At 39.7% G+C, this 18362-nt stretch overlaps 1 protein-coding gene across 4 annotated transcripts in view; it reads right to left on the bottom strand.

The window, feature by feature from the left end:
• chl1b (cell adhesion molecule L1-like b) overlaps positions 1 to 18362 on the bottom strand; it is a 61776-nt gene that overhangs the window by 20535 nt on the left and 22879 nt on the right. For all 4 annotated transcript variants that reach the window (XM_067588314.1, XM_067588312.1, XM_067588313.1 and 1 more), the window contains exons 2-10: positions 8042 to 8232; positions 5432 to 5540; positions 5037 to 5227; positions 4298 to 4420; positions 3521 to 3691; positions 3219 to 3245; positions 2883 to 2994; positions 2397 to 2578; positions 1019 to 1150 (exon numbers count right to left, since the gene is read on the bottom strand). In XM_067588314.1, coding sequence (XP_067444415.1) covers positions 1019 to 1150; positions 2397 to 2578; positions 2883 to 2994; positions 3219 to 3245; positions 3521 to 3691; positions 4298 to 4420; positions 5037 to 5227; positions 5432 to 5540; positions 8042 to 8141 — 1147 coding nt within the window. In that variant the 5' untranslated portion in view covers positions 8142 to 8232. The remainder of the gene's footprint in view (positions 1 to 1018; positions 1151 to 2396; positions 2579 to 2882; positions 2995 to 3218; positions 3246 to 3520; positions 3692 to 4297; positions 4421 to 5036; positions 5228 to 5431; positions 5541 to 8041; positions 8233 to 18362) is intronic.

Genomic DNA, 18362 nt, shown 5'->3' with positions numbered 1-18362 from the left:
TATACACCAACATACACATTTTAAAGGCCCCCTTTTGGGTTTGTTACTATACCACAGACTGTGGAAAGGACAGATATTCTCACTTCACTTTCCTTTATTGATATTTGTTTTTCCACAGCAGTCTGGACTATCTGGATCCTGTTGATGGTTAAGTAAAGTCTGTGTACTGTATTTGCACTTATTGAACATTGTACTGGAAATGTCGTGGTGGTTCCGAACCTTTATGGCACGTGACCCCTTAAGACTAAGAGATGCTATTTGCATCCCCCTCTTACCAGCCGCTTATTTCTGCTGATTGTGATTTTTCCCCCTTGTGCTCTTTGAATAATTTTCAGTCAGTAATTTCAACCCAGTAATTCATAACAAAATAAGCAAACATTTTATAAAAATCTGAGAAAATCAGCAGAGCAATATGGTGCAGCACAAGTATGGTTTTCTCTTCCCTTCTCTGTTAATCATGTTACCGGCAATCAGCTTAGACTGTTTCTTGACTTTTTTTAAAAACTGCATGTTTTCATTGGTAAATTAATGGTATAGTAGTATGCACAATACACTGTAAATAAAGAAAAATACAACTACTTTATCACTACAGAGTTCTGAACAACTCCAGCCCTTATCTTTACTGTATGGCATAAAACCTGCACAGGTCTGAATGCAGCCTAACCATTTTCATCAGTGTGATTAGCGTGGCAACATGGTGTGACTTTGTTTCCTTATTCTTCAATATCATGTTTGCATCCCAGTGGAGAGAATTCAATTTAAAGAATCCTGAGTTGGTGACAGCTGAGGAATAAGTGGATTCCTTCATCATCCTTCTGAGTACTTGTGGCTTCACTGCCCTTCCTCCCCACTAACTCTCTATCCCTATGTTGTCTGTTATGTTAATATGTTGTATTAAGAAAGTAAAGCGAAACAACATTGATATTTAGCTTTTTTTTTTGTGATTTTAAATTGTTGCGTTATTTGAGACGAAAGGTTATAAATAATGAATCTAACTGGAGACTGTTGTGGGACTGACCCTGCAGAGGTACACCGTTCACCCTCCACGTTATTGTTGGCTGAGGAGTCCCACTGGCAGAGCACTTGATGAGCACTTCTGAGCCGATCATTCTGAGCTGACTCTCAGGCTCAAACACCCACTCTGGAGGCTCTGGGAAGACACAGTCAGTATGATGTTATCAAACTGATGACTGTCAGTATAAGAATAAAGCTGACACTAAGCAGTTACAGACAGCAGACACAATCACGGGAACAGTTGTGCAATATATGTTATTCAATGCAAGAGTCCTGCTGCAGTAAAGTCTACATTTCCAAGTTCACCAATGACAGACTGACATGAGGCACAAGAGGCACTTCAGCTGTACACTGTCTTGTCAGAATCACTGTTGGCATACAGTAGGTATTATGTCTAAATATGAAGTTTCTATCATACATTGTTTTGGACTTACAGACACAGATGGCATAAAGTCCACCATAGCACAGAGTAGAGCTGCAACAATTAGTTGATTAATCAGTTGATCAAAAGAAAATGAATTTGCAATCATTTTGATAATTAATTAGTTGTTAAAGTCATTTTTCAAACAATAATACAAAACATTACCTTGATTTAGCTTCTCAAATGTGAGGATTTGCAGTTTGTCTTTGTCTATGTGATAGTAAATCTGAATAACTTTAGGTGTTGGACTGTTGGTTAGTTAAAACAAGCAATTTGAAGATGGCAGCGTGAGTTTTATAGACCAAACAATTAATTGAGAAAATAATCAAAATGTAGTTGCAACAATTAGTTGATCAGCAGTAAATAACATCATCTATCATCAGCTATTTTAATAACAAATAATTATTTTATTTTTATTTTTATAAAAAAAAAAATCCAAACGTTTAAAGATGTTACCATAAAATTCTAACCAACCTTTGTCATTGTTTTTCTGACATATTATAGACAAAATGATTAATTAAGAAAATAATCTACAGTTTAATTGATAATGAAAATAATCATACTTGCAGCTCTTACACAGCAGGGAGCTAAAGAAACCACACGGCAGAAGACTGTGGTTAACTACACAATGTGTGAAAAGTAACAACTTCACATTGACACTGAGATTTATTCAGGAGCCAATATTTCAGTCCTAACCACATCAGTGTCATGTCAGTATATACCAGTTATTATTTCTCTTGGCTTTGCATCTACAGAGATGTGCCTACATAACAGTGCACCTTTCTGTAACATCCTCTTAAACAGCCACATTACACCTACAGTTTACTCTAAACTTAATGTTGCTGCTCTTAAAGGATCATAAAAAAGAAAGATTGTCTATTATTTAGTTCAAAACTATTGTGAGATTTACATGAATCAGATATGATCATACCACTACAACCTCATGGAACATTGCAGTTACCTTCGACTGTCACTGTGAAGTAATGGATGGCTTCTCCGAGTGCATTCTTTGCCTTGCACATGTACTTCCCACTGTCTTCTTGTTCAACTCTCGGCACGATCAGCAGTTTCCCATGACTCTCCAGTTTTGCTTTTATGGGAAGCTGGTGACCAATTTTCACCCACTCAACCTGTGGAGTTGGACTAACAGAAAGGGGACAAAACATATCTATTTACACATCTATTTTTGCCTATACATGACTGAAAATGTAGGATTTCATGTTTATTTATGTAGAAACAACATTACCAAATGTTTGTATGATGTTTCTACATTAATATAGTGAATCTCAAACCTCAAGTCTTATAAGCAAATAGCTTACAGTAATCCAAAATCACTTTTACACTCATGACAGCATTTTAAAATAGTTTTGGTTTGTTTTTGGACTAAAATTCTTAAAATGGGAATAAAAAAACTCAAGTTATTAATTAAACAGGTAGTATTACTCACAATCCCTCAGCAATACACTCCAATTTCAAGTCCTCTCCTTTGACCAGCTGTGTCTCTGATCTGACACCAGAGGGCGTCAGAAGAGAGGGTCTCCTGTCCAGGATTGCATTGGCTGAGGAAGTATAATAGAAAGTATGCATTAGAAAGTATGACAGAAATCACATCAGGAATTGCAGAAATCCAGATATACAGTTCTTTTTTTTTATATTTACAAAGATGTTATATATTAATACGTTTATATTCACACACCTGCCTTGTGCACATGGCTATTCACGCATGTATCAGGAAAAAAAGTGCACAACACAGGAGTGTGTTACTCTGAGAACTTCAACTCACCAGTTTCAGGACTCATGTCACTTTTTTCTGAAATGGAGTTGGATGAGATACACAAAAAAAAAAAACTATGAACATGAGGAAAATGTGGATGCAACATGACAAACATCAAGATCAAAATCACAACATAAAACTGAGAAGATGCACATAAACAAGACAGGATGACACTCAAATGGCTTTTGAAGTGCAGCTATGAATATGTATATCAATGAGAATGTTGAAAATGATCAGTGCTCTGAAGCACAAATCAAAGTTTGCATCATGCTGGTTTGAGAGGAAAACAAAGAAGCTGGGGTGACACCTACTTGTCTTGACGATGACAGACATGGCGGTCTTCTGAACGATGGTTCGTATTCTTGGGAAGGCAGCGAAGCAGCAGTAGTCTCTCCTGCTGTCCTTCTCCACCGCATGAGAGAAGTAAAGATCTCCATTCAGGCCCATAGACACCCTCTCATCTTGTTCTATATGCTGGAGATCTGAGCACAGAAAAAATATGATTTCATTTACAGCTTAGCCTGTAGTTTTGGTGATTTATCTTACTAGAGAGAAAGATATCAGCCTGACAACATTAACCTCTATTTGAACCCTTTCTTAAGATTAGAAAAATCATTTTATTTTACCATGTCTAATACTATCACATTTATTTTAACATCTTGTTCCAGCTTTTAATTGAAGCTATATGATGTTTGAACTGAGTGAAATCATCAAAAAAAAAATGTTGGCTTCCATCTAACGGAAATATTCCAGATGTCTTGTGCATCATTTTAAACAAATTTCCCCAAAATTCAACCTGGTATATTGGGTATGTTTAGAAACCTTAAGATCTCTGCCGAAAGTTCAAATGACATTCTTTTAATCTGAACAACATTTGGCTGCACAGCTTGAGTTTGTAATGACTGGCTGACAGACCAATGAGGTTTAAGAGGTTTAACAGTTCAGAAGAATTTTAAAAAATGTGAAATATTTTTCTGCGCAAATATTTCCTGATGAGTAAGAATAAATGTTGTCTCCTTTCCATAGGTATAAATATGTGATTTGAGCTCAAACATGCACACCAATATATTTTAGGAGATATTGCTTACTGATAGTCATCCAGTAGATCTGCAGAGGAGGTATTCCTTTAGGTGGTTCACATTTCAAAGTAAAAGGCTGACCTTCCTCCACCACAACAGGATCAAGCGTCTCTTTAGGAAACTTGGGGACATCTAGAAAAACAGACCAAAGCAGCAGTGGGTAAATGAAGTCAGACATGACTGAATAAAACAAATAATGCAGTTCTCTCTCTCTCCAGAGGATGGCAGTAATATCATTTTCTTGAATTCTGTGTGAGCCATAGTATGTGCTTGTTGGCCTCTGTATCATTCAGTAAATTCTATGGGATTTTTTCCTAGTTCTTGGCCTGCAGAAACAAAACAGACATCACTACTACTATTATGTGTGGCTTGTCAACACTGCTAAGCGGTTGAGGCCCAGCCAAATTTAGTCAAAGTCGCCCTCGGAGTGGATTTTCTTTGAGAATTTATGTACTGTGCTTGGGAACAAAAATGAAAAATGTAGCAAAGGAAATGATGGAGAGGCTAGATCACATTCGATGCTTTCTCCAATACAGAGATATAGATGAGATGCTGTGAGGGGTGAAGCGCTCGGGAGCCTCAATGACTTTCTGCCACGTCCCATACAATGAGAAGCTCACAATGGAGAGGTCAGGTGCAGTCATTACACAGTCACTTTGAAAGCACTGTAACAGAGACCCCCCCCCCCCCCCCCCCCCCCCTCCCTCCCCCCAATGCACATGCACAGGCACAGATGTGTGTTACTCACGGGGTACAATGAACTCAATCTCCTTCGATATGGCAGTCCCCAGTTTGTTTGAGGCGTAACAGCGATAGGTTCCCTGGTACTCAGTAAGGTTCCCATTATTGGGTATCACAAAGGTCCCAGAACTCTCCTCTTTCATCAGACGGGGGTCTAGAAAGGGGTCGAATTCCTGGCCATTCTTCATCCACCTGAATCTACATAAAGAGAGCCAGTATTAAAATGTCAAGTCCCTCAGCTAAGACTGCAGTATGCTCATTTTTCAAAGTTGCGAAGCAGCAAAATTCAACATGCTGAGCAATTGATGGGAAATTTTTTGTTGTTGTCTGTTTGGCTGCTAACAAACTCTCCATCCTCTTTCTCCTCTTCCCCTCTGAAGTGATGCAAAGCTCGGTACTTACTCTGGCTCGGGATTCCCTTTGGCTTCACACGTCATGGGGAAGCTTTCATCAAAAGGGAAGGCGATGAGAGAGCTGGGCGACTGAGCGGTGATGGTGGGCAGCTGCTCAACTGGGCAACAAACAAACAGGCGTGAAAGTGTGAGAAACACAACACAGGGCTCAACAAAGAGCTCTATTCAGAATCATCTCATATTCAACATGATACTAAGACAGTGGTTCCCAACCCCTTTTGGCTTGTGACCCCTTCAAACAAAGTAATATCTAGTTGTGGCCCCTCGTTACAGGTTATAAGGTCTTAGTGAGGACATGGGCTGTGAGAAGGCCGAGCAAAGAGTGACTTTTCCTTCTTAGATTGTCTCATTGGAAAGATTTTTGGAAGCAGAAAGTGGTGAAAGCATTTCACAAGAAAAAAGCAAAAAAGTCAGAACATTTTGTGACCACTCAGATTCATCTTGGGACAATTTGGGTCTTGACATTCGGTCTGGGAACCACTTTACTATGATGTTTTTCATATCCAGAGTTCTATCCCAAAACTTTGTTCTCCATATATCAATAACTTTATTCATCACAATCGCTAAAATAGGATTGTTATTATTTCATTTTTATGATTCGGTCATTTTTTTAGACTGGATGTTTCATTTTGGCATAAAACTTTGGCCTGATATGATCTTATAATGACAGAGTTGTGACATGTGCTAAGAGTGAAAAACACACATACACACACAGCATTAATGGTTTGATGAAGTGTAAAGGAAAAACAAATGCCATGATGCTAAAATACCAGTATTATGGAGTCATGACAGATGACACATGAGATTCAGATCCAACACATATGGCTGTCAGTAAAGCTGCTGCTGTGCTCGACAGCGAGCCAGGAGATTAACAGAAGAGAGACGAGGATGTCACTAATACCAGCTACAGTATGGCAGAGTGCACTTACTGTTTACATGACCTAAAACTAGAAAATCCATGGCAGCGGGGGGAAATAAACAAAACGAAAACAGTCAACAGTTTGGGAATTATCTTTTCATGTCACAAGCATTCTCTATACAAACCCTTTTAAACACACACATGAGTAATGCTAAACAGACTACTGAATTAAAAAGATATTGTGACATCACTGAGCCCAAATATGCTTTTGTCTTTACAGTTTTTATCAAGGCCTTAAAGATATGTCTGAATAATTTAGAGGTAGAGGTTTGATATGCGTTTCCAAGGACACTGGGATAGATGTAGATCTGACACAAAAGAAACAAGAAACCTGATTCAAACCAGATAATAGCTGTAAATATATTCCATTCACAGAATGTTCAATGGTTGTAACTGCTCTCCACGGTGTGATTTATTCACCTATAAATTATTCAACTCTACTTTCTGATAAGAGCACTTCAAGTTAAACCAAGGGCAAGTTTTTCTATAGCTAAGCATAAGAAAGTGTCGGATTCCTTACATATAAGCTTCTCTTGTTCATACACTCCACTGTAGATTCTTGCTTCATGCTTGACTTTGTTGGAGAAGCTTATAATGTATGTTTATGAGATACATTTCGATGTCTATTATGGCAAAATTCAGCCGAGTCATATTGGTTACACTATAAAACATCATACTAGCAACTTATTCAAATCAACAAATCTTTTATCACTAACTCATATGTTTTCCTGATTTCAAATTTCTAATTATTTCAAATTTCTGACTTAAAGTCTTTAGACTTGAAATGAAGATTTGAATGGATGTACTGCTGAGAGTCTATTAACCTCATCACAATATGTTTCTAAAGAAACATGATCAGCATATTAGCTGACTTCCCAGCATGCACTGTAAGAGGATTATTTTTCTATGGAAGCTTGTATGTGTAGTAAAACACATGTTAAAGGGAAGCTTCACTATTTTCAACCCAGACCCTATTTTCCCATCTTTTTGTGTGACTAATAAGAAAACAATTTCTGTAATTGGTCCAGTATTGAGCAAGAGTGCTGCAGCTGGCAGCCCCGAAACAGGCTGCAATGTAATCATTTGGGGCAATAACGTCCTGTCAATGTACGTCTACTAAAAGTGTTTGTTTTTGCCACTAACAGGCTCAGATTGTTATTATAAGTGTCTGACAGCATTATGGAAAGGACCACACAGAGAAATAAAACTGTTTTTCTTTACCTTTTGCTTGATCTGGTCTGTTTGTTATTGTGTCTAACCAAGTCTCGCTCAAGGAGAATTTTAGTTCTGAAAGCTCACAGGAGTTGAGCTGTTATCAAAATCAGCTAAATATTCAGCCATAACAGAGTTGGAGAGAGGAATGCTGGGAGGAGTTTGTTGTGCTGGGAGTACAGAAAGCGTAGCTTAGTGTTATCTAAAAGATTTTCAAAGTCATGGCTTAATCCATGTGGATAATCCACAAAATTATGTAATCTTTTTTGTATAAAGATTATTTCTAAATATAATGTAGTGTGAAAACTATTGATAACGTCTTGGAGTAATTGAGAAAATGTATTTTTTTGTTATTTGAATGAGCCACACCTTTAACTATTGCATTCATTGAAGAAAACGTGTATCCTTCTGCATCCTTTGTGAAGATGTGCTCCTTACTGATGAACAATAGTACAAGTCAGCACTCACCTTCCAGTGGGATATCAATGGCTGTAGTCGTATGAAAGGCACAAATAAAGGTAGTCAAGCCCAGCACGACGACCGCTCCCGGGCTCCTCTGCGACCTCATGATTTCCACTGTAGATCTCGGATGTCTTAAAGAAACAAGTGCTCTCCTCTGTGTCCTCAGTTCATGTCTCTGGCGCACCGAAGTGATGTACCTGTGAGAGCGGCACACAAACGGAGAAGGCCCCATGAATCCACCCACGTGCTGGCAGACGGAAAGCAAAACCCCAAACACAACAAATCCCCCGTGACTGGGAGCTCGGCTGCTCTCTGCTCAGCCAGGCATAACAGGCACATTTTCCTTTGCATCAACAGGGACTCTGTTCAGTCCTAGTTCAAATTTTGCTGTGACAAAGAAATATTGACATTAAAGCCTCCTATCATCCCCCCTTCCTTTGGGACTCAAATTGTTTTGTAGTTTGATGTCTGTGGAAGTGTGTAGCAGGGAGTCTATTTTTCATTCGACAATGGAAATAAATAAATAAACAAATGAAGGGGCCTGTGGATTTATAAATGCATGGCAGATGTTCAACATTACTGAGGGGGGGAATGGCATTCATTCCAAAATAGAGCCAAGATTGAAATCAACATCAAAATTACCATCAAAGTTAAGATATTCTGCGGATTTAATCATAGTGCTGTTTTGATCTGCGCCTGCATGTTTCTGATAATAATAACTCAAAAGAGATTAACAATGCAGCTACACATTTATCTATTATTGCAGCAAATACTGCTGCCTGAGGGGTGCGAGGCATAAATAAGCTTACGTAGTTAACAGTCAGACGGAGTAAGCTGTCTGCACTCACACACTGACAAGCTGCAGAGAACAGAGCGCTGGATCATTTTCCAGCTAACAGACCAGAGTCTGGACAATAATGAGCACATGATTGGTCCAGAGTGCAGAAGTAGAGGAGGGAGGGGGTCGGGAAAAGAGCGATGTATGGGAATTTTAGTGTCTGTATCAGTGCTCTGTAAACCCTCCGGGGTGTCTGTTCATTAGTCTTCCTCGTGTTGGCCGTGACCCAGCTCAGTAGGTCATGATGGAGTAATTAGCTCGACGGCTAACACGCACCATCATAACAATAAGAGAAATAATCAGTATTAGGAGAAATGTGAAACCATAAGGTTGTTGTTCTATGGGGCATTTTGCTGGTGTTCATCTAATATAGAAATTTTTTTAACAGGCATCACAATGATAAAGTCCAGTAATTGCAATTACTGTATGAGTGGTGAAAGGGTGTCCAATTAATGTCAAAGAAGGCGTCTATGTTATTAAGGACTTTATTTAAGCAGCAGGAACCAGGACAGGAGATATAGACTAACTAGTTCATGCTCAACCAGCTGTGCAATGTCTAGAGAGGTGCTCACAATGGTAGTTGAATCCAACTCTGGCTCTTTTCTAATCTTCTTGCTGCCTTAAGAAACCTACTAGGAAACACTGAGGTCAAACTCCTGCTCAAGAGATGTAATTGAATAATTGACCAGAGAACAAAAGAGTCGATTTCATTCATTCGGTGCAGCCTGTTTTCAGATGAACGTGCACTCTGAACTTTTCCACCATGCTTCATGTTAATGAAATTAGTTCTGTCTGGGGTCCTTATGACTCAATACTGGCCTTTTTGAACCAACTTGTGACCCCTGCCCCACCAGCCTACAGCATTACCAACAAGGTTCAAGACTCTGAGTGTTGTACCTGATATACATCCACCCCACTCAATCATTATTCAGGCCTGTTGACTTTATCTCTAACTGGAAATTGGTGTCTCACTGTTATAAGTCATCCAGAAAAATGCCTAAGGCTTCCTTTTGTTTCAGTCTTTCCCAGACATTTTGATTTATGTTGCTTAACACTGATTAAAATCAAAAGGTAAGGGCTTTGTGCTAATTGGCTTGTGCTTTGTTGGTGAGATTGGCCTGGTTAAGAGGGGAGCCAGAGGGGGGGGTTACAATCCCCACAAGACAATGTGTTCTCATTGTGTTATTGTGCTGGCCAAAACCCTTTACCAGCCTAACACCACTTTAGATGGATTACACTTTGTTCAAACTGTGCTTGATCATTTGCCTTCTGATTTAATTTGTTCTCCCCCTGTTAAACATTTATTGCGAACCAACTCAGCCATCTGGTTGAGGGAGGTGAGCTGAGGACTTAACTGCTGTGAGCGATGATGTCTACATTGTAGTCATAGGGTATGGTGCCTATTGGACCTATATATATGCACACGAGAGGGGCCCCCTCAAGCTCGCCTGATTTAAGGACGGCAGGCTGTTCCTAATCCCCGCCCCTTTCAGCAGCGATCACACCAGCCTGAGATTGATGAAGCTGGCAGGAGGTTAAAAGCTGCTCGCTATGGGAAGGCCAATATGAACCTTAACCTTGCTCAGCCAAGGCTCAGAGGGGACAGAAGCTCTGCGGTGGAGGGGGGCACAGAGAGGGGGAATGAAGCAATGTGGGCCAAGTGAAATCTGCCTCCCTACTTTAAAGCTCTGTCTGAGTGACAGATGTAGCGCAATCCCTGACAAACTTTCTCCTTGTCAACAAGAGGGAATCATTTCAAATGTAGACCAATGTGATGCAAAAGCATTGTGACCTAATTATTCCCATCATCATTAATGTCTTTGTCACAATAAAAAACTAGTCAGCTAGTTTTCAATTTCAAAACTTTCCCAAATCCTGTTATGAGCTCACATGTTGCTTCACCTTATGGCTTACGGTGATAGGCAAAAATCTTTCATCACAATCACTTTATTCATCATGATAGAAATTAAGTCACTTGAGCCGTTAAAAAAGCTAAATCATGTGTAGTAATGTTTTAGTTTTCTCATTCCAGGGGATGGGTCTAATTGCTGGTGTCTGAGACGGTAAGTGCATGGGCAAACTGGGCAAAGTATTGCCAGAACGCAGACTTCTTGTTCCCTTGTTAAACCACAATAGATCTTTACATTTAAGGCTGTGGTGACCGTTAAGTTTTTGTTTTCCAGGACAAAGTTTCCTCAGAGGGAGCACTTGTCTCTCCCGTGTTTGACTTTTCATACCAGAATTTTAACGTTGTGTGTTTAGGTAACTCAACCAACCTTGATGTGCCAATTTTGGGAAGTAGCCTGTCCTTTCCTCTTTGAGTGGTTTGAAACAGCTTCATTTCTGTGACTGGTTGTTAGTATGTTGTCAAGAATGTAACCTATTGACAGTATGTCGAAGTTTCTATTCTCTTCTCTCTTCACTCTTCTCTGATGACTGTGCAGTTTCTGTTTTTCTCCTTAAGGAAAAAAAAATCTGGCAAACTTCCATAGTATTATTAGCAAGCTCTGCCTGTTTCTCGATTCTCATATTTCAACCATCTGGTTTGGCGTGACACCTTGACTTAAACCCACAGAAAAATTTACACATTTATTATCACACACATCAAACACTGTTGAGGCCATGTAAGTAGTATCTCAGGAAAAAAAAAAAATTCCACAGCAACGAGTTGTTTCCTAGAAAATTCTACGCACTTGTGGATGTGTTGTTTAGTAACGGGGTGGGGTCCAAGAGCAACCATTCAAAGTTGACTACAGTAGGCTCTTGAGCTGGCACCATCTGCTGCTTTCTCACACAAAGACAACAGGCGGAGAAGTGTGGGCCTACTGTAGTTTAATGTGCAAGCCTGTAATAGGATTAAGCAGATCCTCGTCTTGTCAGGCTGGATTAAAATATTCTCTTCGCTAAAGACCTGCGACGGGAAGACAGCAGCTCCACACTCCCCTCTCACAGTCCTGATAATGCCTCCACACTGATTCCCATTTGATCATTCAAGAACAATTAAAACAACGACCAAGCTGATTAACTCCGAGCTCCAATTGACTCGCACTGCTTCTGATGTGTGTAATGAGTGCGCTGTTTTTTTTGGTCGTCGTTTTGTTCTTTTTGTCCAATAAATTGCTCATTTAGTTTGTCTGACACTCTATCTTGCACTCGGTGAAAAACAAAGCTTGTGTATGTGGTTTTTCCACTTTTTTTTTCCATATAGAAATGAATTTTCTTCTGTGTTTGGAGATTTTGTTTTTCCTTCTCACTCTTCAAAATGTAAAATAGTATTGTTTTGTGACCTTTAACAATGAGAAGCATTGTCAGTATTCTACTACAAGTGTGGCCATACAATTCATCTATTATTAAAATATCAGTGGCGGGGGAAAAAACATAGAAACAAGACGCTAAATGAGATTAGGAAGTGGGAGCAATATTAGATAATATGCTTGTATAATTGAGATTTTGCTCAATTTTACTGCACTTCAGACAGCATGACAGTTCAATTATCATACCATTAATATTTCAGGGGCGTGTAGCTTTAGCAGGCTGAGGGGACTGGAGGCTGGGCAGAGGAATGACGGGGGGGGGGGATGAGGCTGGGGGTGGAGGAATGAGGAGAGGAGCTCATATGTGGAGGAATGAAGCTCAGTTGGAGACAGATATAGAGCGAGTGTGCTGATGAACTGTGGGGTCTGTGACCTCTGTGTTCTATATGAACTAATGAGGAACAACCTCTCTGACCCTACATGAACTCTCCTCACCAGGGAGAGAGCAGGATGCGGTGTGTACATCCCATCGTGCCCCCGTACAGCCTTATGTAACTAGTAGTTCCATACTGATCATGTCAGCAGTTGGCATTAGACATCCTGGAACAAGTGTGTGTATGATATACTATGAAAATGCAACTGAAGAGGTTTTCAACCACTAAACCAGACTAGACTTTTTATTTTGTTGGTAATGTTCATTTTGCTAAAAGCCTGTCATTTTTCTTTCATGGCCAAGAGAGCATGAAGGCTTTCCCTAGCCTCTAATTTGTTGCTCTTTTGTGTGTCTGAAAGCTATTTGTCTCAGTAAAATATGAACTTCTGCTGAGCATCTTCAAGCAAAACAGGAATAAACAATATCTTCAGTAGTATCTTCATATAAATTAACTATTATGTTTTCCCCAAAATATGACTTTTAATTCTAGTCTGTTGTATAATTTATGAGCTGAATGAAAACATGTCACTTGACTAATAAATCATGCAGAATGCATGTTCTGTGTATGTTAAACCCACAGAACAGATGCTGCCAGAGTCCTCACTTTGAACCTGTTAATATGTTTAAGGCAAAAGAAAAGGTTTAACAAAGTGCACTGCACCTGTCTGCATCACAGCTTACAGCTTTTTTTTTTTTTTTTTTCATTTTTCCTCTGATCTGCTCTCTTTGAAGTCCCACAGGAGTGGCCTCTTGCCCAGGACAATAATCACATTAGTGTGTGATCCTCGCTGAGTAGCCGGCAGAGAGATGAATTCAGAAGTTGGACTGCAGGGACTGGAATATTATTTTGTGTGAGCTAACACAGCATGCTCCTCTCCACATTCATTCACTTCGTCTGACTGATGCTGGCAATTTCCCCGGACGAAACAGTGCCACAGCCAGACATGATCGATGGCTCTTATATACCAAATCCTTACCTCCATCAGACCCCGAAGCAATTTATTTCTGCCAACAACCAGGAATTTCTGATGTCCCTACAGCACACGCAGAGCAGCAGCAAAGCCACATTTTTTATAGAAATTCCTCTGCTGCTTCATCCTTCTTTTTTTTATCCCTTCAGGTGTCTAATATACACACAGTAAAATCATAATTTCAGCCTGTGAAATGAGAGGTTCTGTGCTGACTGTAATTCAGCATTTGAATTTCCTGTTCCGTGCTTGAGCTGAGCATCTGGACAGTGTTACTCTGGGTAAGCTGTTTGACACAGCTGTCGGATATGTGGCCCAGTTCCTGTGCCCCTCCATCACTTAACAGGGTCGAGCCGAGGTTGTGTTGAGACAAATCAAATGGAATGAGATCAAGACCAGACACTGAAGATTTCACATTTTTAAATATAACGAGGAAGAATCTCAGTATTTATGAGTTGGATGCTAATCGTCTATAAACAAAACATTGCGAAACCCACCAAAACTATTCAGCCTCAAAGTGTTGTGTTGCTTCAAAACAGGATAAAACTTTCAACAGCCAAAAACAATTTCAATGGTTTTCAAAGTGAGATTTTCATCAGCTGGCAATGTCTTCAAACTCTGCTGATCAAAGTCGTTCCCACATGCAACCTGGTTATAAATTTCAACATTTTAAAACAAATCCCACTCCATCTTTGATATTTATTTGGGAACTCAGCAACGACTAAGGCAGAAGTAAGATAGGACAGAGTGTCATACTTGCCTCTCTATGTTTTCCTCTCTCAAATCTAACAGCTCTTTTTGTCAGATGTTACATTAGGATCTGCCTAGAACCAATGAAAACAAACCAATGAAAGCCAACAACTGAATCAAATGAGTTTGATCACACTTACTGCCAAGCTCCAGTAGCTCACACTGTGGGTCCGACACATAATCATCAACTTATTTAACAGGATATCAAGAGAATTAACATATTCCTGTAGTTGAATTGTTTCCTTTTTACATGGGAAATATCAATTGGAATATATTTTGAACACATAATGACTCAGGTGTATTTACAATATCACGATCTGAAACAAGCTACCTCATACTATAAATATTCAATCCACAATCAATGGCTCAGTAAAAGAATCTAATTGGAGGCCTACAGGTCAGTTTGACAGCCATCACATAATAGTTCAGTGTCGGTTTGACATAAATTTGTCTTGGCAGAAGGCAAGAGACGGAATGAACTGAAGTGAAAGTGGATACACTACATCTACTACTGTAGATGAAATACTAAACTACAAGGCCTGAAAATACAACTAATGAATCAATCTGATTGTGTCAATTATAATTAAATAACTCTGATTCATTCTGTACAACAAAAGATGATATTTGATCCATGAACTTGACCAACTTGTGTAGTCAGCCAGTGTATTTATGTATTTAATTATGTCTAGTCTCATGAACGTCCTGTTTATTTAGTTAATACACAGTACAGTATTATCTGATGTATCATTACTTACATTGTATGAATGAACTTTTAATATGCCTTGCATACTCCTTACATTAAATCTTATTCAACTGGCACAATTCCAAATTTAAGACTCAAAATACAACAGTTTGTACTTTTAACTTTTCATATAAAGCATCTTTTACTTCTAGGGTTCAAGTGTCACTCTCATCTGGAATGTATGAGACATCACAGTAAATAAAACAAGAGCGCCTCATGATGTTCACAAACTGTTGATTTTTCTGTGACTATTGTTTAGAATTTCAAAGTGCTGACGAATACTTTGTTTAGTCATAGAGTAGGGTTAGGCAATATCTACCGACCTAGAATATGATGACATCCCCAGTGAAACATCGCTATGGATGATGATAGTGTTGTTTGGGGGGTGGGGAGGTTGGGGGGGGTTGTCTTGAAGCCTACTCCTATAAAGGTCTATATTCTTTTTATGTATGTATGTATGTTGGATATTAATTACTATTTCTATTTTTTGCTCATTTGAGCCCCATCCTCACCTACTCATCCAGTCTTTCCTTACTTTTCCTCCCTATAGCCTATGCTTAGGTTACCCTTATTAAGCAGATCATCTGATTATAAAAAAATATTAAATACTAGTCATAGGGATGTAACTGGAGCAATTTGGTTGCTAAAAAAGGTACCATGTCACCCATCTGGTTTTTTTGTCTTTTAATTCCAGTGTCCAGTGTTTTTGCTTTTAGAGGAAGAAAGTTGTGCATCTCCTTGCATGTGGAAAGACCAAAACATGCTTAACCCAAATGTGCTGCAGCAGCTTTATGGACATCCCCAGATACTTGAGGATATTTATAATATTTAATTCAGCTCTGGTCCCCATGAGAGGAGTAACTATTCCCTTCCAGGTAATAACCTCCAGAACAACAACAAAAAAAAAAAAGAAAACATAAGATAGGAAAAATCTGATTTGTACAAAAATGGAGAGTGCCGAGCCCGTTCTGTGTTGTGTCATACAGCCTCTAGCTTGGCAAAGACGCTCATTAAGCCACTGACAATCATTCCCACAAAGCCCGATCTAAAGGCTATTCACCGGGTGTGTACAAAGGAGAGTGGAGGAATGCAAGTTCCATCTCGCCCCCCCTCAGTGTCATGAAAGATGTTTGCTGCACCTGAAGGCTTGGTGAAAACTGTTTATTTGCAATAATCAACTGAAGAGACATGAGAACATCAGAGTAGGTGTGAGCAAAGATCTCATGCTGTGTGAAAATCTGTTGAGTTTTGCTCCTGCTGCAATCTTCTTCCAGTCAATCTTCTTAATTGTTAATACTGCTAAAGATTGTCGCCCAGCATTAGTCCAGCATTGTTAGATCTTTTGAAGCACGCTCCTAACTGTCTTATCTTTCTAAAGCAAAAGGATTTGGTTTGGTTGGCATCTGGATGTGAGTGTACCTGATTGTCACACACTGCTGAACAGAGAGGCTGACCCCATGACTATACAGATGGACTGAGTGGAAGGCTGGGTGACACGTCAGGGGGAAAAGCTCGGTGCACAGAGACTGCTGAGACTGTCGATAAGAGCCTTCCATCAGCCCAACAAAAAACCGCAGTCTCTCTCCCACGACACACACAGGAGGGGGAAGGGAGGAAGCACCCTCAGTCTGGATGATGTATGGTGTGGACCCTAGTCTGAGACTTAGGTTTTAACAGGGAGAAAGGCAGAAAATGAAAAGGGGGAGGAGGGTCATGCTTGAATTATGCTGATGTGGGTCGTAACCGCAGTGGAAAACCAACCAAAGGCATGGCTGCTTCAACGGAACCTGCAGCTACAAATAACAAGGTTATTATCACTTGGGCTTCACAAATGCTGACAGTTAGAAAACGGTGGAGGGAAGATTGTGTGCAGATATGTTTGGTAATTTAGCAGCTTGTTATGGGATCGGTGCACACTAAAAAAAACTAATTAATTTCAACCTTTTTGATTTGTGGCTCTGTCATCTTGAATATCTTCATTTAGCTTTCTTGGTTCGTTATTTGAGTAAATGAGCAGTCTGAAGTGAATGCACTGACTCCGTTTTATCTGGCTTGAGGTTTAGAATAAGTAAATTGGGTTTAAACAGCATACGGAGAACATGATGAAGGAAATGCTGGTACTGGAGGGCTAAGATTCTGAGCTGTCGGGAGACACTGGTCTTTTCAATAATGAGCAAGTCAGCCAAAGTCAGTAACTGAGAACACTCACACGCCTCTGCAGTGCCAGCGCCAGGCCCTCAGAGCCCATAAGCACTCTTTGAGTTACAACAGGATGGAGCTGCCATTATGGGCACACAAACAGAGGGAAGCCTTATGAACTTTACACAAATGCTTAGTGCTCCGGGGCTGGACAGCTCTGGAAGCTGGGAGAGATGGGTAGGTACTGAGGCGGGCTGCCAGTTCCGAAAAGCTTAGTGTTCATGCACTCGGGCCAGACAAACCTGACATTGTCCTGGGCACTGCCCCGGGGAAAGCCTCTTCCCCTTTCTCTCTGCTACTCAGGCTCATTCACACTTCCAGCCCAAGTTGATTCACTGATTTGGACATGACTTACAGAGGCGAGAAGATAAACATTTATTCACACTTTGAACCAATTGTTAAAATGCCATAAAGGAAGTCAAGGAAAGAAAGTGCAACTCAATAAACTCTCATAAATTCATTTGGCTTATTTATGCTGTCATCATGCTTCGCTGGCACCTGATGTGTCATTTGTCACAGTCTCATATGGTTTTGAGTATCCAGTCTGACTTCACTTGAGTGGGACTTATTCAGAAATTCAACTGAAAATGAGATAATCCACTGTGCCCTAAAGCTACAACAATTAGTCGATTAATCAATTAGTTGCCAACTATTAAATTAATTGCCAGCTATTTTGATAATCCATTAATCATTTAGAGTAAATTCCCTGGTTCCAAATGTGAATACTTTCTGGTTTCTTTAGTCCTCTATGACAGTAAACTAAATATCTTTGGGTTGTGGATAAAACAAGACATTTGAAGATGTCACCATGGGCTTTGAGGAACAGTGATTGACATTTTTCACCACTTTCTGACATTTTATAGACCAAACAACTCATCGATTCATCAAGAAAATAATGGTCAGATTAATTGATAATGAAAATAATCATTAGTAGCAGCCCTGCCGCTCTCCCATATAAAATGTTTACAACATCTTTAATTTATGACATATCTCTTATCTCTCTCAAGCAGCAATCACTAAATGTTATCGGAGCGCTACAAGACGGAGGTCTGCAACCGTATCTTGTCAGTGGAATTAAAATAACGCTCTCTTGACCTGCTGCCCCGCTTGGGCAAGCCAGAGCAAATGAGAGGAAAGCAAAGA

The sequence above is a fragment of the Thunnus thynnus genome, chromosome 4 (genome assembly GCF_963924715.1).
Source record: "Thunnus thynnus chromosome 4, fThuThy2.1, whole genome shotgun sequence".
Classification (NCBI taxonomy): domain Eukaryota; kingdom Metazoa; phylum Chordata; class Actinopteri; order Scombriformes; family Scombridae; genus Thunnus; species Thunnus thynnus.
The sequence above is the reverse complement of the archived record's forward strand: the minus strand, read 5'-3'. Positions and strand labels throughout refer to the sequence as shown.